This window comes from Vombatus ursinus, unplaced genomic scaffold (genome assembly GCF_900497805.2).
Source record: "Vombatus ursinus unplaced genomic scaffold, bare-nosed wombat genome assembly UNPS02014773.1, whole genome shotgun sequence".
In the NCBI taxonomy this organism is placed as follows: Eukaryota; Metazoa; Chordata; class Mammalia; order Diprotodontia; family Vombatidae; genus Vombatus; species Vombatus ursinus.
The window spans coordinates 35,771,204-35,797,138 of NW_020954551.1; the positions used below are offsets into that span (position 1 = coordinate 35,771,204).

The window sequence follows — 25,935 nt, forward strand, 5'->3', positions numbered from 1 at the left end:
TTGGTTGTGTACACTGTGTCCAGACTAAATCTTAAATTTTTTTTTTAACATTCAAGCAACACACAAAAGTTCCCTGTCATTGATTTTGCTCCATTTGTGTATATTCCACAGGAGGACCAATTGATTTCTTTTCCTTCAAAGTATGAACTAATTAGGTGGCGCAGTGGATAGAACACTGGCATCAGGAGTACCTGAGTTCAAATGTGACCTCAGATCAAACACTTGACACTTACTAGCTTTGTGACCCTGGGCAAGTCACTTAACCCCAATTGCCTAAAAACAAACAAACAAAGTATGAAGTAATTAAATTAAAAATGTCTTCCCCAGTTATATTTCCTGTTAACCAACAAGAAATCATATTCTCTTCCGTTTCCCCATTGTGATAATATATTAAAAATATAATTTAAATTCTTAGTTTATACATATTGTTTGTTTCATCAAATTGCAAAGTATAAATATCACTTTTAAAACTCTTTCTATAATAACTGATTCAGCATAATCAGAATATGTTTCTTGAGGAGACACAGTGTTGTTAGAAGCAAATTTGTAATGGAATTCATAAATTGGTAATGGAATCATCTCCAAACATACAATGTTTTGGTACATGGCAAATTTTTTCTGCAGTCAAATGAGCTTCCTCATGTTTTGGTTTTTTTTTTCAACTTGACCATTGATTAAATATGAAGCTTCAGTCTCTTTTCTATTGGGTTTTCTAATTTTGTTCTTTCACTTTAAAAAATCAATAGTCTTATCAACAAAGCTTTCCTGTTTTGATTGTAAATTTCAAGACCAAAGAGAAGGTTTTAAGCAGCTATTTGAAAGAAGTTCTCCACAAATTATGACATTGCAGTTGTGGAAATTTATTGTCTCCAAAAATGAAAAACCAATTTTAATGCATTCTTCATTATGTTCCCTTCTCCATTCCCATTGTAATACAGGTATCACAAATATCTTTGTATATTATTTCGCAATTGTGACTTACCAAATGACTTTTACTGATTTCTTGATCTCAGAATTTTTAGCTCAAATCTCCTGAGTCATTGTTGCAACCCCCCAAGGGATTCACAGACTCCCAAATGGGAACCACTGTACTCCACCATTGGATCTGAGAAGGGAGACAAACAGAGTGGAGCCAGGGAGCGACCTGCATAGGCTTTGTGTTTTCTTATGTTTGCATATTACTTTGCATTGTGCTAATTATTTTCAGTCACACTAATCCATTTGATTCCCTTGGTGCCCAACCCTTCAAAAAGTAATTTACATAGATGAAGGAGTTAGGTATAAGCAGGGGTGGGAAACCTGCAGCCTCGAGGCCCCTGGAAGTGGAAAGAGCATTAATTCTTGAGACAAGGACTTGGGTTTAGATACTGCCTCTGATATTTACTACCTGTGTTACCCTTAATAAGCAAGTCTCTTGGGCCTCAGTTCAGTCATCTGTCAAATAAGGGGAGTGGCCTGGGTGGCCCCTGGGGCCCCCCAGCTCCTTTCTATGTTCCTCCAATCCGAAGGTCCTCAATATATATTTGCATTGAATTGAAAGAACACTTATAGTAGTGTCTTCTGCCATTGCACTTTTCTTTACACTTTGCTGCAAGTTCTCTTCCTTCTTGCCAAATTAAATTCATTTTGGGTTTCAGGCTCTCACTGTAACCCTAGACACTGGAAAAGGACAGATCACCAACCTCATCAAAGTTAAGCGCCATCTCCTGCAGGAGACTTTTCCTTATGCTGCCCCTCCCTAATGTACCTTGAAATGATTGTGTGCTACTATGTATGTCCTTTGTGTTTATTAATCTGTATTGACACCCTCCAGTTGAATGTAAGCTTCTTTTTGGCCAGGACTCTTTGTTTCTTTCTTTGTATTAAGCTCATCACTAGTCATCCAGACTTTTGTCCTGCCACTGGCTTCAATGACTCTGAAAAAAAGAATGAGGCTGATGACTTTGTGCAGCTCTGCCTCACTTAAATCCAATTCATGAGTTAAGACATAACCTCATGATGTCATTAGTCCTCTTCAAACATGAAGGATGAACAACAATACACTGACACACATGTACATATATACATACACATACATGTATATGTACATACATAAAAATACACACACACATTGTTGAGTGCTTCGCCTTTCTATCAGAAGGTGGGTGGCATGTTTCATCATTGGTCCTCTGGAATTGTGATTGGTCATTATATTGAGCAGAGTTCCTAATTCTTTTGTTTTACCATATTGTTGTCTTTGTGTAAATTGTTCTGGTTCTGTTCACTTCGCTCTACGTCAGTTTATGTAAGTTTTTCCAAGTTTCTCTGAAACTATCCCTTTCATAATTTCCTACAGTGCAATAGTATTTCATCACTAATGTACCATAGCTTATTCAGCTACTTCCCAATTAATGGTCATTCCGTCAGAATCCCATTCTTTGCCACCTCAAAAAGAGCTGTAAATTTTTTCATACATTCTTAGGGTTTGTTTTGCTTAGGACTAACACATCCCTTAATCCACCCTCCTTCAAATTCCTCCTTCGCTTTTCTCCCCTTTACCTCCTGTTCTCTGTTGAGTGAAATTTTTTGTACCCAACTGTGTGCATATATTCTTCCCTCCTTTGACCAGTTCAAATGAGAGTGAGGTTTAAATGTCAGATGTTCCCCCCATCCCCTCCTAACTGTTTGTATAGATGTCTTCTTGCACACCTGATTATGTGATGTAATTTTTCCTAACCTTCTTTCCCTCTCTCCACTCCCCCAGTGCATTCTTCTTCCCCTCCCTTTCCATTCTTCTTTTTAAGATCATCAAGGCATAACAGAACCACTCCCATATGTTCTGTCTAATTGGGTTCCCTCTGTGACCCCTGATGATGATACAGTTCAAAGGAAATACGTAACTCATCTCACCGAATTAGAATGTGAGCAGTTTATCCTTGTTTAGTCCTTTATCATTATTCATTTATTTATTTTCTTTTAATGTTGTTATGTTTTCCTTAAGTCCTTTGTTTGAACTTCAAAGATTCTCCACAGCTCTGGTCTTTTCATCAGAAATGCTTGGAAGTCCACTTATTCACTAAAGACCTGTTTTTTTCCCCCTGTAGGATTATACTCATTTTTACTGGGTAGATTGTTCATGACTGTAAGCCAAAATCCTTTGCCTTCTGGAATATGGTATTCCAAGCTCTCCACTCCTTTATGATAATGAATGCTAAATCATGTGGACTCCTGACCATGGCTCTTGCTTACTTGAATTCTTTCTTTCTGACTGCTTTGTAGTATTTCCTAACGAGTCTAATAGAGAAGAGGATTTTTTAACACTTTTTTGTGTCATGGACCTATTTGGCATCCTTGGTGAAGCCTGTGGACTCCTTCTCAGAATGTTTTTAAGTAACTGAAGGAAATCCTAAATTTTAGGTAGAAGTTAGTGAAAAAACGTTATTTTTTTTCCTATCCAAATTCATGGACCCCCTGAAATCTGTTCACAGCCCCTTCAAGGGGTCTGTGTTAAGAACCCCTGCTCTGGAGAGGTTTCCTGATGCTTCCTGTTTTGTGGAGAAGGAAGAAGACAGTCCATACGATTTCTGGGCAGTATCCTACTGGGATCAGAATCCAGCCAGGATCCGTGAAGCCAGGAGCATCAAGCAGACACAGAGACTAAGCTCCGTGGGAACAGTAGCTGCCGTGTAACATTATACCAAGCACCAGAAGTGTGAGTCGTCCGTCAGTGCCCATGCTGTGGTGACACGAGTTCCTCCCTGTATGTGCCCTGGGTACACACCTATCCTACGTTTGTGCCTCTCTGCTTGTGTCTTCTGGCTGACTTTTGAAAGTTATCTCCATCGGGGAAGTTGTGAGCTATAATTCTAGGAGTGCAAGCCCACAAAGACCTTGAATTCGGTGGTTGCCATTCCCCAGAGAGTCTGCCCTGGGAGCTGAAGGCCACTACCCAGCCGTTCATTGTTCTTATGTCCAAGTCCGATCTGGGCTGTACTTTGATGGGTTATGGAGGAGAGGGAGAGCTCTTCAGATTCTTCTTGCTGACCCAGAATCTTGAATCAGAATCTGAGCGAGCACACCACTGCCCTGTGGATCCAGTTCTGATTTTCTCCACCGCAGTGTTGTTCAGACACCATGTAGTTGCCTGAATACACATTCCTTTATTCTCCAGAGTAGAAGAAGAAATTGTTTCCCCTGCTGAAGCACGTTGATAAACTCAGGCCTATAATGAACACAATGAACTGTACGATGTAGACCCAGCACAAATGAACAGTTGTAGGGTATATGGGCCCCCGTGGGTTATTTGACTGGGCAAAGAAAGAAAAGGAGTTGGTTGCTGCTGAACAAATTGCTACCAGATGTAGATTTCAATAAACACATACTGTTGCTCCTTGCCCAAAGGTGCTGTGAATCTCTTGAGGCAGCATAGAATTTAGTAAATTGTTTGCCTGTTCAGATGGGACTGGATGTGCTATTTAAATGGGTAGATCTACTCCACCTGGTGTTCAGTATTCTTGAATATTGTAGCATTTAGCATACATGACTTTCCTTCCCTAGGAGGGCATGGGGCCCCTTTTCCTCACATACCATTTTTGTCCCAGTGATGTCTGGTTAAAGTGAGGCACTCTTGGTCAGTGGAAGCAAGAGCCTAAGCTCAGGAACAGTCAGTAGGTAAAAATATTACCAAAAAGAAACATCCCAAAAGGGAAAGAGGCAGTCTGAGGGAGTTAGTTATAAGGGAGGAGAAGTCTGGGAATCTGAGGAAGTTCTTGCAGGTGAGTGAGCAGCCTTACAAGCTGCTGCCTTTACTTCCTTCCTCACCCTACATTCTGAAAGGGAATAGCACAGCGCCTAATTCATTAGGATTATGGGAGAAACATTTTGGTCACGGTTTGTTTATAAGCTAGTTGGTAAATGCACACAACCACTGCTAAGGAGTGCTCCTTAGAACTGAAAAATTCTTATGGATCCTGGGTATTAAAAGCCACAAGACCATACCCCCACACGCACATTTTAGCTTCAAAAGACAAAAAGGAACACCTCAGTTTTTCCATTGAAGGGCTGAATAGGAAATTGATGCAGCTAAATTTATTGTGACTCAACTTGTGACAAGACCTCTACAGGTCTACATCAGATCTGGGCTTAGTCACTGATCATATTTCCCACTCAGAACAGCTGCTTTTCTATGGATCAATAAAATACATGCTAGAAACATAGATTTAAATGGGAAGAAACCTTAGAGATCATTTAGTCTACCTCCTTCATTTTTGAGATGAAGAAACTGAGGCCTCAAGAAGTTAAAGGCCCTGCCTACAGCCCTGTAGGAAGTAGCCTATCTGGACCAAGAGCCAGCTCCCCTGATTCCACACGCTATCTGCCAAGCTCTTTTTTGGGCTGGGGAAGATTCTAAGAGAAGTAAGGTAGAGTTTTCACAGTTCACACACATACACACTTAGGCATGGTAACCTCCCTGAGCAAGCACAATTTGTGTAATGTGTGTGTATGTATGCGTGTATTGTTATAGTTTTTTCATAATAACCCTAAGCAATACTTAGTACAAGTCCCAGGTGTTTTAATAGCTTTAAACTACACACAGGCTTTTGGGATACCCCGTATTATTCTCATTTTACAGATGAAGAAACTGACAGTCAGAAAAGGTATCGCCAAACTCTGAAGGAAGAGAAGACGTAGATGTAAGAAAATACCAAGGAATGAGTAAATGCTAAGTGAGAGACATAGGTAAATGTTAAAGGGGTTTAATGGCTGTTTGCCATTATCTCCTCCCTTACCCTGTCTCACATAAAGAATTGATCTTTTTCCTTTCCAAGGCCAGACCCTCTGCATGCACAAGTGACCCCATTCCTTTCTGTCTTCTCCAGCAGATTGACCTTTTATCATCCTCACTCTTTCACTTATCTTCAGTAACTCCCTGTCTACTGGCTGCTTCCTCCTGCCTACAAACATACCCATGTGTCCTCCATCCTCAAGAAATCCCTACTTGATCCATCCACTCCTGCTAAGGATGATCCCATTCGTCACCTCTCTGTTGTGGCTAAATTCCTTGAGAAGGCTGTCTACGATTGATGCCTTCACTTCCTTTCTTGCCTTATGCCTCTGAGGATTCCTACCTACTTTTTCAACCAAAACTACCTTCTTCAAAGTTTCTAATGGTCTCACAGTTGTCAAATCCAATACCCTTTTCTCAGTCCTCCTCCTCTCTGAACTCTATGCCACCTCTGACATCCTTAATTACCCTTTTCTTGACACTCTCTTCTCTAGATTTTCATGACATTACTGTCACCTGATTATCCTCATGCCTGTCTGACTCCTTCTCAATCTCCTTTGCTGGATCTTCATCCAAATCTGCTTATTGTAGGTGTCCCCCAGGGTTCTGTTCTGCGCCCTCTTCTTTTTCCTGCCATATTATTTCATATTTTTGGTGATCCCACAGCTCCCATGTATTCAGCTATCATCTCTATGCAGGTGATTCTCTTTTCCATCCCTGACCTCTATTCTTACATTTCCAATTGCCTTTTGAACATCTTGACTTGGATGTCCCAAAGACATCTTAAATGCAGCGTGTCCAGTGATGAATTCATCTCCTCTCCTTCCCCTCCCCCATCCAAAGCTTTCCCCTTTTTTTCCTATTACTACTGATTGTACCACTATCCTCTCAGTCACCTAGGTGTCATCTTCAATTCCTCATTTACTCTCACCTCCTGATCCCAAGTCCTGTCGATCTTACCTTTGTCAATGTCTCTTTTACACACTCCCGTCTCTCCTGACAATGCCCCCAGCCCGACTTAGGTTCTTATCATTGTACACCTGGACTGTTACAACAGTCTGCTTGGTTGGTTTCTCTTCCCACCGCTGTTCATTCTCCAGGCAGTTATCAGACTGATCTGCCCAAAGGGCAGGCTTGACCAATGTCACTTGCCTACTCAGTAAACTCCAATGGTTCCCTAATACTTCCAGGATCAAATTTACAATTCTCCAGTGTCCAAAGCCCATCACAGCCTGCCCTTCCACCTTTCCAGGTTTCTTATACCTTACTCATCCCCATGTACTCTGTGATCTAGTCACATTAACTTCTTCACTGTTCTTCATTCAGGACACTACCATCTCCCAGCTCTGGGCATTTTCATTGGACTGCCTGGAATTCTCTCCCCCCTCATCTCTGGCTCTCTCAAGTTCTAGCTAAAATCTCATCTTCTGCAGAAATCCTTGCCTGATGCCTCTTGATGCAAGTGACTTCTCTCTTGATCACCTTCCAATTCATCATGTCTGTGGATGTTTACATGTTTGTCTCTCCTGTTAGACTGTGAACTTCTCGAGAGCAGGGACTGTCATTTGCCTTTCTCTGCATCCCTTTTGCTTAACATAGGGCCTGGCACCACAATAGGTACTTAATAAATGCTTATTGACTGACTGACTCACTGACAGAAAAAATAGCCTGGAAAGACATTCCAGGGCTTGGCAGAATAGAAAGCATATTGCACTGGAAGTCAGGGGTCCTGTGTTCTGCCCTGGTTCTACCACTTAAAAACCATGTGACCTTGGACAAGTTATTTTATTTCTTTGTGCCTTCATATCCTTATGTGTAAACTGAAGGCATTGGATGAGATGATCTCTCAGGTCTCTTCCTCAGAATTGAAACTGAGTTAGAACTTGAAGAATGTGTTGAATTTAGGTTGACGATGTTTGGAGAGAGAAAGGAAGAAAACCTGAGCAAAGGAAAATAGAAGTTCTTGGTGTCTAATTGAGGAGACTAGTATGTGAGGAGATGAACAGAACATTCATATAGGGAGGTGGAGGAAGATCAGCCTGGAGGGGTAGGTTGGATCCAGACCAAACAGAAGAGAGCATGATTCCCAAAGTACTACTTCCTGGGAGAGAACATTCTTGAAGAAATTTCCACCTTTCTTCCTGGTGACCTTTATTTGTATGTGATATCAGGATTTCAGAATTCTACTAAATAGCCCTGAAACAGAGCAGAGGATGCCATGTATTTTTGTCCCTTTGACTGTGAATTTCATTCTGGATTTGGATTCTGGAAGTTCAAACTAACTTTTCATGAAAGGAATATGGGATAATGCCTGAGGAATTATTGGCCCTGGCTGCAGGGTATACTTTGTTCTGATTTTCAAGGATCATGAGTTTAATGGCCCTTTTTGCAGGGCTATCAGTTATAAACATCTAGTACAAGTGTTTATGGAAACAACAAAATAGAGATTCACAGAATCCTTGAAGTGGAAGGGACCTCCCCCCCTCCCCCCCCAGTCATCCTGTCCCACCTCCCACACTGTGTAGGATTCTCTTCATCACCCTCTCTGTCAGATGTCCTTTCTCTCTACTCTGCTTAAACATATCCCATGAAAGAAGTTCAGAACTCCCAAAGTAGCACCTTCATTGTTGGACAGCACTTGCCTTTGTTAGAAAGTTCTTTCTTCTTAGTCCAAATCTGCCTCCCTGTAAGTCCTACCCTATGGTCCTTGGCCTACCCCACTGTAGGATTATGGAACCAGTCTCCTTCCACTCAATAAGACCTCTTCAGCGCAAACTAAACCCTCTGAGCTTCTTCAGCCGTTCTTTGTCAGCATCCAGACTCCTTCCTAAACTCTCATAGAGTCTTACTTTAACAATGAGGAGTTATCCAAAGCACACTTTTTAAGTTTTAACAAGGAAGGTGGGAGGTAGAGAAGTTCAGTCTTACTGTATTTTCAAAAGAACTAGGACAAAATGTGGCCAATCATTAAGAAAAAAAATGGAAAGAAATTAAAAACGAAATAAAAATGTCAATAACCCACAGGAAGCCTGGAGACTATTTTATAACACCAGAATAGAAGCCTAGGAAAAATGTCTGCCATGGTTAATAATTTTTTTTTTTTAATTTAAGACCTGCATAGCTCCTTACCCATTCTCAAGCCCTACAGGCATCTTTTTTTTTTTTTTTAAATGAAAAGATTTCCAGAATAAGAACAGAGAAGCCCACAGAGTGAGGCAGGTCAGGTATTGACTAGAAATTAAGTAGTTTAAAAAATATTCTCAAATGTACTTTTCAAGAGTCTCCAAAGAAAGTCATTAAATGCATCAGAAGCAAAAAGTCTGCTTGAAATTTATTAGAATCACTGAATGACCTTGGGCTCAGGAATAAAAAGTGATTCATTAGATTCTTTGCCTTGTCTTTACTGAAGAAGATGTGAAGGGTGGTATCTTTTGAAATGGGTCGGCCACAAAGGTACTGGACCAAGCAGAGATAAATGAATAGGATATTTTCAGCCTTATTGACACACCAGATACAATCAGGTCTTCAGAACCAGTACTAGGTAGCATCCACTTGGAAGTTTCTGAAAAATTCAAAGGACTAAGGTCAAATGGTGTATAATAACCTGCCTTTATAGTACAGATGGTCACTAACCCAGAGAGCTAGTTTATTGCCAGTGCGATTGCCATCATTCAATTAAGAACCATTTATTAAGTGCCTTCTGTGCTCTAGGCACTGTGCTACATGTTGAGGATACAAGAGCAGAAATGAAACAGCCTCTTCAAGGAGTTTGCATCCACAAAAAAAGGTTTCAGAGGAAATTGTGGAAGTCTTTTATACAGTGGGCACTAAGTATTTGCTAGTCACACTGATATCTCACTTGCATATTATCACCTGTAGGTAAGGGTAGGTGGAATGCTAAAGCCAATGTTCTATTACCTTTTTCATGATCTCCATTGATTATTTAGAGGCATTGAGGTTGGGGAGGAGAAGCCGAAAGGCATTGTAGTTGGGAGTCTCCAAAGACCTGGTTTTGAATCTTAACTTTGCTATTTACTAGTATGAGCAAGTCATTTGATCTCTCTGGGCTTCAGGTTCCTCATCTGTAAAATGGGATAATAACCCCTCTAGCACATCCCTCACAGGGTGAAATGAGTGCTTTGTAAAGCATTTTGGTTTAGAACAATAATGCCCTAAATAAATTAACTGTGTAAGCAAATGTAACTTAGTGAGGGGAAAGGCAGCACGGTTTTTGAAAGGGGTAATCATGTCTTACTGTAGTAAGACATTTACATGAGGTAGTAAATGAACTTCTAGAGAATGTCATTTTAAAGTTTCAGAAAGGCTTTGTAAAGGTTTCACACCCAAGGATAATAGAGACATTGAGTCTGTAGAGAATTGGGGAGAATTTTTTGCCATGAGAATTGACTTAGGGGTAGGAAACAAAGGTGAAGAATACATGACCATTTCTCTGTTGAGCAAGGACCTGAAGGGATTGATGGCTAGAATGAGCTGGAAAGACAGCTTACACAGCGAAGTCTGAGCTGGCAGTCAGTCAGTCAGTCAGTAAACATGCAGAGGCCTCTACAAGGGCCAAGCACTGTGCTGAGCTCGAAGGACACAACAGAAGGTCAACAGCAGTCCCTGCCTTGGAGGAGCTGGTCATCTAACCGAGGAGACACCATGCACGTAACCATGTGCAAACAGACTGCGTACAACACGAATTGGAGAGGATCAGCAGAGGGGAGGCACTTGGATTCGGAGGGATGAGAAAAGGCTTTCTTTAGAAGATAGGATTTCATGTGGAATGTGTAGCGAGCCAGGGGAGCCAGGGGGCAAAGATGAAGAGGGGGAGCATTCGATGCTTGAGGGACAGCCAGAGAAAATGCCCAGATGCTAAGCCGTTCCAGGTAATAAGTGCAAGTCAACATCAGGAACCTAACATACATGTTTTAGATGTGTGTGTGTGTGTGTGTGTGTGTGTGTGTGTGTGTAAAACATATATAATGGTCTCTGAGCTCTCATTAACAACTAAAGAATATATTGAAAACAAAACACCCAACATCTTATTACTGTACAAAATAACAATCTATTTGTGGAGGCAGATTTGGAGGCAGAGAAGCTGCGTTTGAATCCTGACCCCACTGGTTACAATGTGTGTAACTGTGGGCAAGTCCCTGAAACTCTCAGAGCTTCCCTTTACTCTTTAGAAACCAAAGGAGCTGGACTAGATGACCTTACAGGTCTCTTCAAACTCTAAATATAGGATCCCATGATCTGTACATCTGGAATATTTTATCCATTCCTGTTCACCAAACCTCAGAACAGGCTAACCCAATTTTAGAAGGCGCAAAGGAGGACAGCAAAATGATAATTTACAGCCGTATGAGATCTCCTTATAGTTCTCAGAATTTATCCTCAAAAACATCTCTCTGGACAAGGCAAGGAAATTAGTGTCCTCATTTTGAAGCTGAGAAAACTAAGAGATGTTCATGTTAATCATGCACCACAAAGCATACTTTAAAAAAAAAAAAAAGAGGCCTGTTAGGGTATAGTCTTCCTTGCCCCATGGGCATACTCTAATCTGAGCACTATTTCAACTAGTTGGTCATTGACAAGAGGAAAGTTGTGTCCACTGACTTCTGACTCTTTTTTTCTTCCCGAGAGCAAGTAGAGGAAATAGAGTTCTAGTAGAAGTCTACTGCTTGCTCAGATTTCCCTAGTGAATGTTTTCCCCTCAGTCTAACAATAGCAACATTCCTCTGTGTTGTTTAACGAGAGAGAGAACAGCTAGAAAGTTCTGGGGAGGTAGAAGGAGTCTGTCTATCGTAGCTGTTTGGGGGAACTCTTCTTACTTAGTTCAGTGAAGTTCCAAACTCTGTCTTCTAGGTGGGGTAAATTCATTTAATTCTCTCATGAGTCATTCTGCCCACAATCTCCCTTGCAGTAGTAGCGCTTGTGAAAACAGACACTGTCGCACATGTATTGTGTGAGTTGGCAGTCGGGAGGCCCTTCACTGGGTTGGCAGAGCACAGCTAACTCAGCCTGAGTCCACATGCTTATCAGGACCTACGAGGGCTGAGTGTTCCATCTGTGGTGAGGAAGTGGAGGGAAGCTCCAGTGTCCAAGCCACAGGCAATGGTGGAGAGGCCCAGCATCAGCTGAAGCCAGCTGGTAACTTACTTTGGGGGGGGGGGAAGCAAAGATCAGATGACTCAAGAATCATTTAATCCAGATGAAATCCATCCACCTCGGTTATGAGCTTCCCCAAGAGCCTTTATTAAGCAGAATCTTCATAAAGTTCTTATGCAGTTTTGAAACTTGATACTTCAATTTTTTATGTTATTAGTATCATTCCTAATCTGTAAAATGGGAATAATAAGAACCTACATTACCTGCCTTATAAGGTTGTTGTCATACTTACAGGAGATAGTATCCGTGAAGTGCTTTGAAAGCTTTAGAGGACTGTGTAAACGTTAGTTGTTATTTTTATTGTCCTGAGACACCAGTTTGACCTTCCTGTCTTTATTAGGTATTTTTTGGTCACAAGATTCTAAATAAGAATATGTGGTGTATAATTATGTAATGTAGCTGTCTCAATCACAGTTAAATTTACTTTAAAATGTCAATTGCAGATAGATTAAATGTCTTCAAGGACTTTACAATGAGAGCATGTTTCTTAGTATCCTCCACTGTACCTTGACTCTTAAGAAATATTTATCAGATGAGTAAATCTTTTTGTGTTTTTGAAAATACAAGAATATTGATGGTCAATGTGACTATTGTTGCTCTATTCACCCTCTTAACAGAATCCACAGAGACCAGACCAGGGAAGAGCTAAACCACTCTGCTCTACCATCCCTGGGACCATACATTCTCATTTGCACCCCATTCTCCCCATTCTTTTCCACCTCTTGCTCTGAAAACTGTAATCAAATCAGCACTATCTTTGCCTCTGAAAATGGTGTGTTCATGGACTTGCAAAATGTTCCACTCACTCTCTTTATGATTCCCCAGACTATAACTGCCTTCCCTGGCCCCACTTCATGTGTTGTTTCCCCAGTTAGACTGTAACCTGCTTGAGGGCAGAGACTGTTTTACTTTATTAGTTGCATTCCTTGTGTTTTGTATAACATATAGCCGATAGTAAGGACCTAATAAATGCTTCTTTCTTTCCCTTCCTTCCTTTCTTCTCAGGATGATATAAAAAAAATTTTTAATGGGCAGCTAGGTGGTACAATAGATAGAATGTTGGGCCTGGAATCAGAAAGACTCATCTTCCTGAATTCAAATCCGGCCTCAGATACTAACTAGTTGTGTGACTTTGGGCAAGTCACTTAACTCTGTTTGCCTGCCATGAAAAATCAGACAGGACTGAACAACAACAACAACATAAATATTTAAACAACAACAAGGAAAGGGAAGTTAGGTGGTGCAGTGGATAGTGCATTGAGCTTGGAATTAGGAAGATGCGTCTTCACAAAATCAACTCTGACCTTAGACACTTACTGGCAGACAGCTCACTTGACCCTGTTTGCCTTGGTTTGCTCATCTTTGAAATGAGCTAGAGAAGGAAGTGGTGGACCATTCCAGCATCTTTGCCAGGGATACCCCAAATGGGGTCATGAAGAGTGAGACACAGCTGAACAACAATCACCATGAGAAATTTTTTTTTAAAAAAACTAAACCTTTAAAAAAAAAAGATGTAGTCTTTATTAATAATAGGGGAAGTCACTTGCATTTATGGAAAAGTCACATCTGAGACTATCAAGTGTCCTTAGCTATAAAAAAAAGCCTTATTTCTTGAAGACTTTTCAAAACATTTCCTTCCTGCCTTTCATCCGGGGAAGATAAGCGAGAACATGGCTCTGAATCTCTGGTTTTTGCATTTTAATACCAACTGTAGAGTGGTATTAATTGCCCTTCCTTGCCTATTTCTTTCAGGGGCTTACTAGTGATCACAGTCTTAATCTTTTCTGCAGGAGTCTTAATCTTTCCTGCATAACATTAAGTATCAAAGATGAGGCATAGTTGGAGAAAGATCGATGTGAATGATCATTTTTGCAGTTTTTGCTTCAATCTGGACCCCTGCAGTTGTCTTTTGCCTTTGGTTACTCTTGACTGACCTGATCAGTTCAAGGCTTTCTTTATGTAGTTGTATATGTTTTGAAATTACTGCAAAGTCATAATTCAGAATCATGTTCAGAAGATAGTCTGATCTGTTAAACCTGAATTGGAAGAATCCAACTTTTATTGCATGCAAGTACAGCAGTATTATAAATTAAGATATAAATCATGTCTAACAAGGAGAATGAGCTAAGTTAATGAAAAAATACCATTCATAAGAGTCTTTCTTGACAAAATATATGGCACAATTCTTGATTGCTGGCCCCAGAAACAACACATGCAAAATATGTTAGCATTTCCTTAGGCCCTTGGTTTGTTAAAAGCTGATGATTTTAGATTTGTTTCATTTATTCACCTAGTAAAATCCTGAAATTCTATGGAAGAGGAAATCTTAATTATTCTAAGCACAGTAACTTCCATCAATAAAAACAAATATTACATTCCCTAAACAAGTGAGAGATAATTACAGTTGAAACAATGAAGTTCTGTTCTTTACAGTTTGTTTTTAAAATATGCATATTAATTTTACCAATTCAATTCCTTAGACATTTATTAATGCTGACTATGTATAAGTTCCTAAGGCAAATACTAGAGCTTACAAACCTGAACAGTTCTCACCCTCTGAAAGCTTATATTCTACTGAGGAGGTGTGTAGCTACCTGAGAATCATCTAATCCAGGATTTGCTATCTGTACCGTTCCTTCTGTTTTTGTAATCTTAAACATTTTGTACTCCTTCATGTTATATGGTAAGGTGCCTTGCTCTTCAAAGGCACTCAGTCAAAGCATGTTGATTTGATTTGGTCCCAGGATTGGTAATCAGGCAGGATAAAGTTGCATTTAGTAAATATGCTTCAAAAGAAAAGATTCTCATGTGTGCTACCTAGAAGAGTGACTGGAACCTATAAAATTCTGACCTTTTGTCAGAATTTTGCCCTGCTTTGATGTTATCTTTTCCTTATTTCTCCACTTCTCTTTATAAATTTTTATTTAAGAAAGAGCCATTGACTTTTCCTAGTCTCAACTGATACCCAGCCACCCTTAGCCTGGTGGTATTGACCTTAGAATCTGGAAAAAGGTTGCCACCCAGTGTTTGTTTCCTCAGGTGACAGTATACACTGCTGGTGTATCATTTTGGGAAAAGATCTTGGAATATACCATGACTGGGAAATAGCAGAGTTCCCAGGGCCTCTTTCTCCCCAGTGATTAAATCTCCAGGAAAGAGCTTGACTTAATCAACAGGCATGTATTATGCACTTACTGTTTGCCAGGCTCTGTACTAAGTGCTACAAATATACAGAAAGGCCAAAAGTAATCTTGGCCCTTAAGGAATATGCATTGTCATGGGAGAGATAACATTTAAATAACTGGATACATAGAAGATACATACAGAGTAGATGAAGGCAGTTTGACCTGGGAAAGTCTTCTATGCAAGGTGGGATTTAAACCTTGAAGGGAATTAGGGAGACTTAGCAGTGGACGTGAGGGGGCAGAGTACTTTAGGCATGGAGGATATCTAGTGCAAAGGTTGGCATTTCACAGGTGAGATGGAGAAGTGTGTTAGAAAAACTGTTTATTGTACTTGGATCATAGAGCACAAGGAGGAGGGGTAGTAAGTGGTCAGAAGGTTGAGAAGATAGGACGTGATCAGGTTATGAAGGGTGTTAAATGCCAGAATAATCTATATTTGATGCTGGAAGTGATTGGGAGCTACTGGGAATCATTAGAGAGGAAAAAGGGGGTGACACAGAAGAAAAGTCCTCTTGGCCACTGAATGGAGGATAGATTGGTGTGGGGAGATCATTTAGAAGTATCTTGCATTAGTTTAGATGAGAGGTAATGAGGGTGTGAACTAGGAGAGCTATATGAGATAAGTTGTGATGTTAGAAACAAGGGATTGGGTGAGTGGGGTGAGAGTAAGCACCTAGATGCCTGACAGATGGGGGTGGCCTCCATGGCGATAGGGAAGGGTGTAAGGGGGAAGGTCTGATGTGAAAGAGTTTTGTTTGGAGCATGTTGAGTTTGGTGCCAGTGAATGGCTTTAAAGCATTCAGTAAATCACTGGGTATGATCAGCTGCCCCTTTGAAGTGAAAGATACAGTTTAGCTTTTGATATCCAGGAAGATGAAAACTGTGTGTAATTACAGACATGAAGCAGAGAGCTGGGCTTTGTGTTCTCAACAGGAAATGCCACGTGAAGGTCCCCCAGCCATGTGGCCGGGCAGGCCATATCTCATGAGGGTGTTTGGAACAGTCTATGAGCAGACATATTATGTGCTTAAGTGCTGCTTAAGTGAATTAATGTATTGTTTCATTGTTTCCCAGGTAGGAAAAAGGCAGAATAACACTTGCAGCAAGGACTTGGGGCATCCGTCTTGCAGAACATTTCATAAATGAGGACACTAAGGGGCAGGGCACACCCTGGAGTCAGGAGGACCTGAGTTCAAATCCGGCCTCAGACACTTACTAGCTGTGTGACCCTGAGCAAGTCACTTAACCCCAATTGCCTCGCCCAAAAATAAATAAATGAGGACACTATTAAGGTCTTGTTCAGTGATTGACTAATTGAGGACATGTATATCATATGTATCAGAGGAGGTGAGGTGGGATGAAAAGAGCATGATTGGTCTTGAAGGTTGAGCTCCAGTTCTGCCAATTATCTTCTTTGTACGATCCTGGGCAAGGCATTGACCTCTCTGTACATCAATCTCCTTACCTGTAAAATGGGGATAATAATACTTGCCTCTTAGAGTTATTAAAAACTCAATAAATCCAAGTTATTATTATTAAGTCAAATTCAAGTTCATTTCTTAACTTTATAGTTGACTTACTCTCACACTTTTACAGCAGACATTTCATTGCAGCAGATCTTAAGTCTTGCCTGATGTGTAGGAGTATGGCTTCAATGATTTTTACTACGTTGAAATTAATTTCTACAAATGAGCTCACTTCAGTTTGTAATTCACCTCAAATTAGTAAACACCTGCCCCAAGCCAGGCTGGCATCAGAGCAGGTTCAAGCTATCTGTGGCTGAGCTTAGGGCAGAAAAAGGATTTTTCATTTTTAAACAGGGACTGAAAATGTTGATGTATTTGAATATCTTCAGAAATTCGTGGAGCAAAGTAAGAATCAAGTTTGTCCAGATGAACCATGAATCCCTTCTTTCTCTCTCTCTGTGGGGATATGTTGCTTGTTTACAAAGAAAAACCTGAGGATTTGAAGAAGTTCTTCATTAATGGGAAAACTCATAATACTTCTCAGGAACCTTATAATGAAACTAACCCTGTGTTTTGAGTGATTCCTCTGTTGTCTCTTTGTAATTCTGCTCACCTGCCATGAACCATGTATTCTGGAGTCAGGGACTTCCTGCCTAGGTGTAGATAATCACTTCACCAGTGACTTATGAGCTTTTTGTGTAGTTTGTTTTGTGTGTGTGCGTGTGTTTTTTGTAATTTTGCTTGTTGGGCAAGTATTCTTGAGGCAAGCACATTATATATAATCACATGCTACACAAGGGCTATGAAATTCAGTTCTATTTATGTCTGGTGAATCTGAATCCTAATCAGTATATCTGGTTCGGATGGGGAACCTGAAGTGCTCAGACTTCACCCTTAATGTGAAACATTAATTAATATTCTGGGCATGTAAGGAAGAACCCGGAACATTCAGACTATTGTTACTATAGCAAGACGCTACTCCAGACATCACAAGACTAGCTCTACAAGGAAGCTTGATTACTATGGATTAAAAATCTTGCCAGGGTCTTGAAGGATTTATGACCTTTCTGTTGTTGTTCTTCTGGGTAAAACATAAAAATGCTTTTCTCACTTAACTTTGGAAACTCCGTGGGGAAGCTGAGAAAACTCTTCAGCAAACTCCAGGATGCTTAGCTGCCGAGGATGAATTGGGTATTGTGTTCGAATTGCATTGAGAAAGCCCAAAGCACTTGTTTGGCAGAAAACCATCATAGCTACTCACTTCCGTTCACTTTTCTGCACTCCTTAAATGAGTGCCTGTTTCTTGAGAAAAAAGACAAATTCACTTTCTTGAGGAATCAGGATGGTGGCTTGTTGGATTCCCATTTTAGCATCTGAGACCCACTTCAATTCTTTACATTGTAGTATTTTTCTAAAAAGTGAGCAAAGGAATGTTTTTCTCACTTTTGATAAGGAATGCCACTCATCCATTTTTCCAGACTTTCATGTTTCTCTATTGAAATTCTTCCCTTTTCATATATTGTATTGAGTGGCAGCATGGTACAGTAGATAGGGCAGGGCACCAGACTTGGGGGTTCAGATTTCACTTCTGAGATACTTACCATCTGTGTGACCCTAAGCAAGTCACTTAACCTTCATCTGCCTCAGTTACCTCATTTGTAAAATGAAGGCATTGGGCTCACTGGTCTCTAGGGCCCCTTCCATTCTCTATATCTGCAATTCTGTAATATGTGCTGTTTTACTACACAAGGTTTTTGGCTTTTTTTTTTTAAACCTTTGAGTACCACTGCTAAATTTATAACATAGCAGCTGAATGAGAAATTGACAATATTTGATTGCTCAAGGATGTTTAAGCCTGCAAATACCTCTGTTCTTACTATTACATTTTTATTTACCAAAAAGGGAACTATTGCTTAGTAAGCTTTTAATGGCAAGATTTGGCCCTTGACAAGAGGAGATCCAAGGTCAGTAGTATGACTCAGGATTTCAGCTTGCAAAGAATATGACTTTCAAGTCCCATTTATCTTTGAGGTATGGCTGGACAAGACTCAAAAAGCTCTTAGATTTCACTTTGCCTAGGAAGATTCTAAGCAAATTATTTTTAACCATTTGGATTTAGTGCAAATTCATATTTGAAATCCAAAAAGCCTCTGCGTTAACAGAAAGCACTGACTAGAGAACTACATGCCACTGAGCAAGGATCCTTTGGAAGGCGTAACTTCCAGATCATTTAGAAAGCCTAATTTCTTTTTAAACAGCAACTGTTATTTGAACCCAGTCATACTCGGCAGAAAGATTAGTGACCAGTGACCAGAAAGTGAGCTTCCAAAAGTACTTTCCAGCAGTCAAATCCAGTAAGTAGTTATTAAGCACTGACAATCACTTGGAGGACAACAGCAGAGGTCTTAAGGCTGGGACATACTTTTGGACCTAGACCAACCTCCTGGTATAGGGTTCTATGGACCAGAACAGCCTATCGGGCAGCTCCAAAAGCACAATGACTATGTTAGCGACAGCTATGAAAATGAAGGCAATAGTAAGTGGCTACAGAAATTAGATCGTACAGTGTAGTGTTGGTACTACTTTGTTGGAATTTAAACATGTTGTTTTCCTTTTTATTTTTTTTGCCTTAAAAGCATTTAACTAAAAAATTATGATTTTACACCACCTTCATTTCCAAATATATCTCTCCTCTATCCAGGGATCTATCCCTTTTAACAAAGAATAAAAACAAGAAAAAAAAAAAGCAGTTCAACAAAACTAATGAGCGCATCCATTGATTCTGACAGTATATGCAGTGTTCTATATCTGTTGTCCCTCATCTCTGCAAAGTAAATAGGAGATGCGTGTTCTCTTTTCTGAAGCCAAGCTTGGCCATTATAATTGCATTGTTAAGATTTTTTTTGTTCTTTTTAATTCATTGTAAGTTATTTGTTGTAAGTACATTTTGTTTTCCTGGTTCTGCTTACTTCACTCTGCATCAGTTCAACTCTTCCCATGCTTCTCAGAATTCTTCATATTCCTTATTTCTTACAATGTAGTCATATTCCATTATATTTACATATAACAATTTTTAGCCACTTCCCCAATTGATGGGCACCAACTTTTCCCCCAATTCTTTGCCTGCCACAAAAAGTGTTGCTATAAATATTTAGGGACCAATAAACTGTGTTTCTGTAGTCCTCCCAAAGTTCAAGGCGCCAATCAGAGTCCATGACACCTGATGTCATCCATCATTTGCATGCTCACAGTTAAATATTTAGGGTACACAGAGTTCTATGTAGTTGGTGCTTTCCTGCCACTAAGATGTACCTTGTGATAAAGATGTTACAGATTAAACAGTACTCTGAAAAAATGAATGTGCTCCTAAAGAAGAACTCTTTGAGTTCGTACCCCATGCTCACATTCAGAATATTTTCTTTGCAAGGAGACCTAATTCATTTGTTTTTATATCTTTGCAAACTCTGCAAATTTGTAGTTCTGGCATAATGCATTGTGTGGGTAGAAAATGGAAATGTTGAAGGAGTGTGTATTTGTCCAATCTTGTTAGATTCCTGCTGTCTGCCTCTTTCTTCCTTTCTAATGTTTTCTCGTGATTGGGTGCAATTAAACCATGACATACTGTCAGCAAGCGATGGCTTGGGAGCAGATTTATGGGCACTCCATCGACAACACAGCCCTACTGACCTGTGCACTGAGGGTTTCTTCAAGCCACAGAATGTTCCTCCGCCGAGTTGTTGCTCTGACACATCTAATCATTGTGAATAGCAGGAGCATGAGAAAGGACAAGGACCGTGCTTTACATATTTAAGTATATTCAAATTCATACCCCATCCTGGTCCTATTTTGTTTCATCCTGGACTAATTTCTTGGAGGTCTTGAGCCAGCAAGCCTGTGTTAATCTTCACATTTTAACTATCCGATGAATTGCTTCTGCTTTCTTTTGACAGCTGTGTTTATTTTTAGAGCTCAGGCGCATATAAAGAGATCTACACAGAGAGAAGCGCTGGAAATTACTGGCAAACCTAAAGCCCCGTTTGGGTGTGAGTATGTCTGTATATTTCATACAAGCATGAAATACTGTCAACAGAGTGTCAGGCTGGCTACACATGGCCTCCATCAGAAGTGGTGTCTCTATTGGCATTGTGTTAGCTTTCGTCATGCTCTTGACCTACCTTACCAGTCACTCAACAAGTATCATGGATTTAGCAGTTTTGTGCTTGGTACAGTTGGGGATGCCGAAAAAATATCTTAAAAATTATAGTCTCATAAGGGTGGTGAATAAGACATATACATAGTTGGGTGGAAAGTGAACCAAAAGTTAAGCGACCTAGCTCTGCCACAAGCTCCCTCTATGATCCAGGAGAAATCACTTTACCTTTGTGAGTCTGTCTTCTTCTTTGTAGAAGAAGCAGTTTGTATTAGGTAATAACTATCTCTTATTTCTGTGACCATAATGTGGGATATATCAGTCAATCAAATAGACAGAGACCAGCAGATGTGATTACTGAACCACTGTCAGTGATATTTGAAGGTTGGTGGAGGATAGCAGTGAGATGAGGAAGGGTGTGGATGAGGGTTGAAGCTCTGACTTTTTCTTTTTTTAAGTGGGCAGAATCTGTACACTCTAGCCCAGTAGCACAGATCATTAAAGAGATGGTTAGTGAAGATCTAGAAAAGGAATTTGTGATTACAGAGTGCCATTATGGCTTTGTTGGGAACAGGTCATGTCATATTAACCTTATTTCCTTTTTTGAAAGAAAATTCATGAACCTGGTCCATCTTGCCGTCCATGTCCTGCTAAGCTAGTAGATCATGGATATGCTGTAAAAAGAGTTTCCCCAGATTTTTAGCAAAGCAGTTTTTTATGAAACATCACATATTAATCTTTAATTTTTATTTTATTTTTTTCAAAGAACTAAAACCCACCTTTTCTCCCTTTCCTCTCCCCAACTAAAAAAGAAGGAAAAATAAGGCCTTTGTAACAAATATGCATAGTCAAACAAAACCAATTCCACTTTGTTTTTGTCCAAAACAACAACAACAAACAGCTTCATTTTGCATCTTGAGTCCCTCACTGCTCTGTCTGGAGTGGGTAGTGTGTTTCATTGTGAGTCCTCTGGAGTCTTGGTTGGTCCTTGCATTGATTAGAGTTCTTAAGTATTTCAAAGCTGTTTGCTTTTACTGGGAAAGTCCTGTTGAAGGAGGTGGCCCTTGAACTGGACCTTGAAGAGAATTTGCAGGCTTTTTAGTCTTCATGAATACACTATTCAATTTCTCCTCAGAAGGTCGCCATTTTTAAAATAAGCTAATAATTTATGGGAAACTCTGAGCATTGGTCCCATAAGTCCCTCAGCATTGAGAACTAAGTCTTGCCATTATCCAATACCATTATCAACAGCTACCATGAAGTAAGTGCCCACTGATCATTTAAGGCTGAAATCAACAAGGTGTTTCTCTCAGTGTTCCCCAAGAGGTTGACTTCGTGGAAATAGAATGTAGCATAGACGGATGTGAATTTGGGAAACATGGGCATCAAGGGCAAGTGGATATCCTATAGTACTTAATGTTCCTCCTGGCTGGTTGAGTTATCTTTTTAGAATGGCGAGGTTTGAGTCATTGAGTAAAGGGATCTCCTTTTCACTGGGAGAAATGAAGTATTTTAAATTCAGTGTTATTACTTCCAGCTGGCACCTCTCGATAAGCGTTGATGATAGTTTTGGTGATTAGAGAAATGTCTTGCCCACAGTCAAAACTCTGTCAATGGGGATGGTTTGCTACCCAGTGCCCTCTACTACCCCTGGTTGCCCAGGCTGCTCCTCCTCTAGCAGCTCCCCTTGCTTTAGCCCTGTCTTTTTCATCCACAGAGATATCCCGCTTACTTCTTCTTCCTTATCCCATAAGTCTCTGCCTTCTGTTTTCCAAATGACAGTTAAATGATATGGTTAACTAGTGAGTGGGAATTGGCTAATGGGGGAAGATGGACGTCAAGCCACCTTCCTCTCTCAGAGAATCTACTTACATTTCAGCATTGGCTTTATGAAAACAGTACTCTAGCCTAAGAGAATGACTCCAAAAGGGAGAGCCCTTTATGAGAAGGGTGGCCTTGGGGCCCACAAATTCCACCAATTTATCCATTTCCATAGGAAAATAGATGTAGAGCTGAAAGGAACCTTGGATACCATCTAACCTAAAGTTAGGGGCTGAACTTGGATTCAGGAAGATCTCAAACATCAGTTAGCTGTATGACCCTTGGTATGTAACTTCATCTCTCTTAGCCTTGGTTCCCTCTCCTGTAAAAAAGGGGATAGTAGTAGCATTTGCCTCAATGGGTTGTTATGAAGATCAAATGAGAAAACCTTAAAGTGTTCTATACATTTGAGATTTTATTATGATTAATCCACCTTCCAGTCTCCCACTATGTCCACCAATCCTCTCCATCCAAGTAGTCAATGGGCATTTATTCCGCCATCTTATTCTGCATTAATCTCTCCTCTAATCACCCATCTAACTCTCCTCCTTTGAGCCAAAGCTGTTTGTGAATGTAACAAAATAAATAGTTTATTTACCATATTTACTTTGTTATGTACCAACTGTTACTTTGTTGTTCCATTTTCTGTCTGCCTTTTTGGCCCTCGGTATATTCTTAAGGATATCTGTTCTGGATGGTAATTCAATTCCATTGCTATTTATCTCCCACATCTCCTAAGTGTGGTATCCTGGGGGCATAAAGAAATAAATAAGATATGGTTGTTGTTCACCTTGAATTTACAAACTGATAGGAGATATAAGACATGTACACAAATAACTCCAGTAGAAAATAATTCATAGGTACATAAGGGGGTACACAGTATTTTTTAAGATCTGAGGAAGGAAAAGTAATTTCCCATGGCAGGAGGCAGCAGGCAAGATCTCATGTTTGAGCTAGACCTTGAAGGATAAATAAGATTCCAACAGTCAGTGTTAGAGGAAAGACATTCCAGGCATGGGGAGTGACTTCCACAAAGGCACAGAGGTATATTCAGTACCACTAGAAAGAATAAACTTCCAGAGATGGAGAAGATCTGTCAAACTTACCCTGTAAAATGCCCAAGCTAGCAATCCATGTCCATGTAGCAACTTAAGAGTAGTTGATTTGGTTTTCTTTTTCTTTTTTTAAAGTTTCATTGATCCCTTTTGTTTTTACATTGAAGTTATTTCCAAGTATGTATTTCCTCCTTCCTTTCTCAGTGAGCCTACCACGTAACAAAGAAGGGGGGAAAATAGTTAAGCAAAACTAACTATCATCTGATAGCACATAAAGCATTCTATACCCATAGTCCCCAACATCTCTGAGTAAAGGAAAGAAGTGCATTTTCTCAAATCTTCTCTGGGGTTAACATTGGTTTTTAGATTAAATAGCAATCTGGTTCATGTTGTTTCTCTGTTTGCATCTTTGTAGTTAGTGTGTATACTCCTTTTCTGGTTCTGCTTACTGACCCTCATCAGTTTATGCAAATCTTCCAGTGTTTCTCCACATGCCTCATACTTGTCATTTTGTGCAGCAAAATGACATTGCCACCAGTCTTCTTCATCCAAGTAGTCAGTGAGTATTTATCTGATCCACCATCTAGTTCTCCATTAATCTCTCCTCTAATCTTTTTTCAGCTATTACATAGTTGGTGAGTACATACTCTCTTTGTTTCCACAAGAAACATTCATTGTTACCACAAGAAGTGCTGCTGTCAGCATTTTGGTTATTGTGGGACATTTCTTTTTGCCCTTAATGGCCTTTAGGTGTATGTCTAACAGTGGTATCACTGGATGAGAAAGTATGGATATTTTACTCACATTTCATCCACATCATTCCAAATTGTTTTCCAGAATGTTTGGATCAATTCACAACTCTGTTTACAGTGCCTGTCTTCCCATAGTTCCTCCAACATTGACTTTGTGTCTTTACAGTCTTTGCTCAATTGTTGAGCATGACATGAAACCTCAGGGTTGTTTTAATGTAAAAGTCTTATTATTAGTCATTTATTTTGTTCTCCCATGTGGTTGTTAATAGTTTGAAATTCTTTTGAAAACTGTTTCTGTCCATTTATGATTGGGGAATGGCTCTTGTTTTATATATTTGTGATAATTTCCATGCAGCAGTTTTTCCCTCCAAGATTTCCCTTTTTTATCCTAGCTACATTCACTTTGTTCATACAAGAGCTTTCAAATTTCATGTAATTAATCATTTGCTTTATCTTTTGTGGTCTCCTATATCTACTGTTTGGTTAAGAATATTCTTCCTAATTTTCTCATAATGGGATGTGTTATATTTAGGTCTATTTAGAACTTATTGTGGTATATATGTTGTAAGATACTGGTATAATCCTAACATCTGCCAAGAAAGAAATTAAAGGCAGTAAAGAGGAAATTAAATCATCCCTATTCATAGGTCATTCATATGATGGTCAACTTGGAAATCCAGAGAAGTAGTAAAGAAACTAATTGAAACAATTAATAGTCAGTCATTAAGAATTAATTAAGCATCAGCTATATGCTGGGCACTATGCTAAGTACTGGGGATACAAGAAAGGAAAAACAAATCCACAGCCCCTGCTTCTCAGGAGCTCACATTATAAGGGGAAGATAACTGATAAATGACTAGCTACATAGAGAATTAGTGGAAAGCAATCTCAGAGGGAATGAACTAATAGGAAGTAAGAGGCCTGAGAAAGGCTTCCTACAGGAGATGCCATTTGAGCTGAGTCTTGAGAGGAGCCAGGGAAGCCAGAAGTGGAACGGAGGGAGAGCATGCTGGGTCTGGGGTGGAGGGGGGGCAGCCAATGAGAAGGCACAGAGTCAGGAGATGAAGTGCCATATCAGTGTGGCTGGACTGCAGAGTATGTGGAGGGCAATAAAGTGGAAAGCCCCCAGATTGTGAAGACAGAGGACTTTATTTTGTATGGTAGAGGTAATAGGGAGATAATAGGGAGAGGTAATAGGAATCTCCCCTCGTTGATTAAAGCACAGTCCTGTGCTTTAATGTTTGGGCAGGTTAGTGGAGGAGAATGGATTGGTGTGGGGAGAGACTTGAGACAGGGAAACCAGTAAGAAGGCTGCTGCAGTAGTGCAAGCATGAGGCCATTAGAGCTTGCACAAAGGTAGTGGCTGTGAGTGGACAGAACGGGGCATATATTAGAAATTTGTGAAGGAAGAAATAAAACTTGGCAGCAGATTGGAAATATGGAGGGAGTGCAAGAATTAAGTCCATAGGTGACCCAGTGAACTTGTTTGACTGGGAGGGTGGTGATGCCTTCAACATTAATTAGCAAATTTGATAGAGGGAAAGGGGGGGGTGGGGAACAAATTCTGCCTT

The 25,935-nt window shown here is 40.1% G+C and overlaps 1 protein-coding gene across 7 annotated transcripts in view; it reads left to right on the forward strand.

The window, feature by feature from the left end:
- The window catches only part of ATG7 (autophagy related 7), a 262,756-nt gene that overhangs the window by 131,982 nt on the left and 104,839 nt on the right, over positions 1–25,935 (forward strand). For 3 of the 7 annotated variants that reach the window (XM_027863693.1, XM_027863692.1, XM_027863694.1), the window contains exon 19: positions 3,541–4,334. The exons of 2 other annotated variants lie outside the window; for them this stretch is intronic. In XM_027863693.1, the coding sequence (XP_027719494.1) occupies positions 3,541–3,669 (129 nt within the window). In that variant the 3' untranslated portion in view covers positions 3,670–4,334. Of the gene's footprint in view, positions 1–3,540; positions 4,335–20,536; positions 20,630–25,935 lie in introns of those variants that run through there. 2 more of the 7 variants (XM_027863695.1, XM_027863699.1) reach the window with 2 other exon arrangements.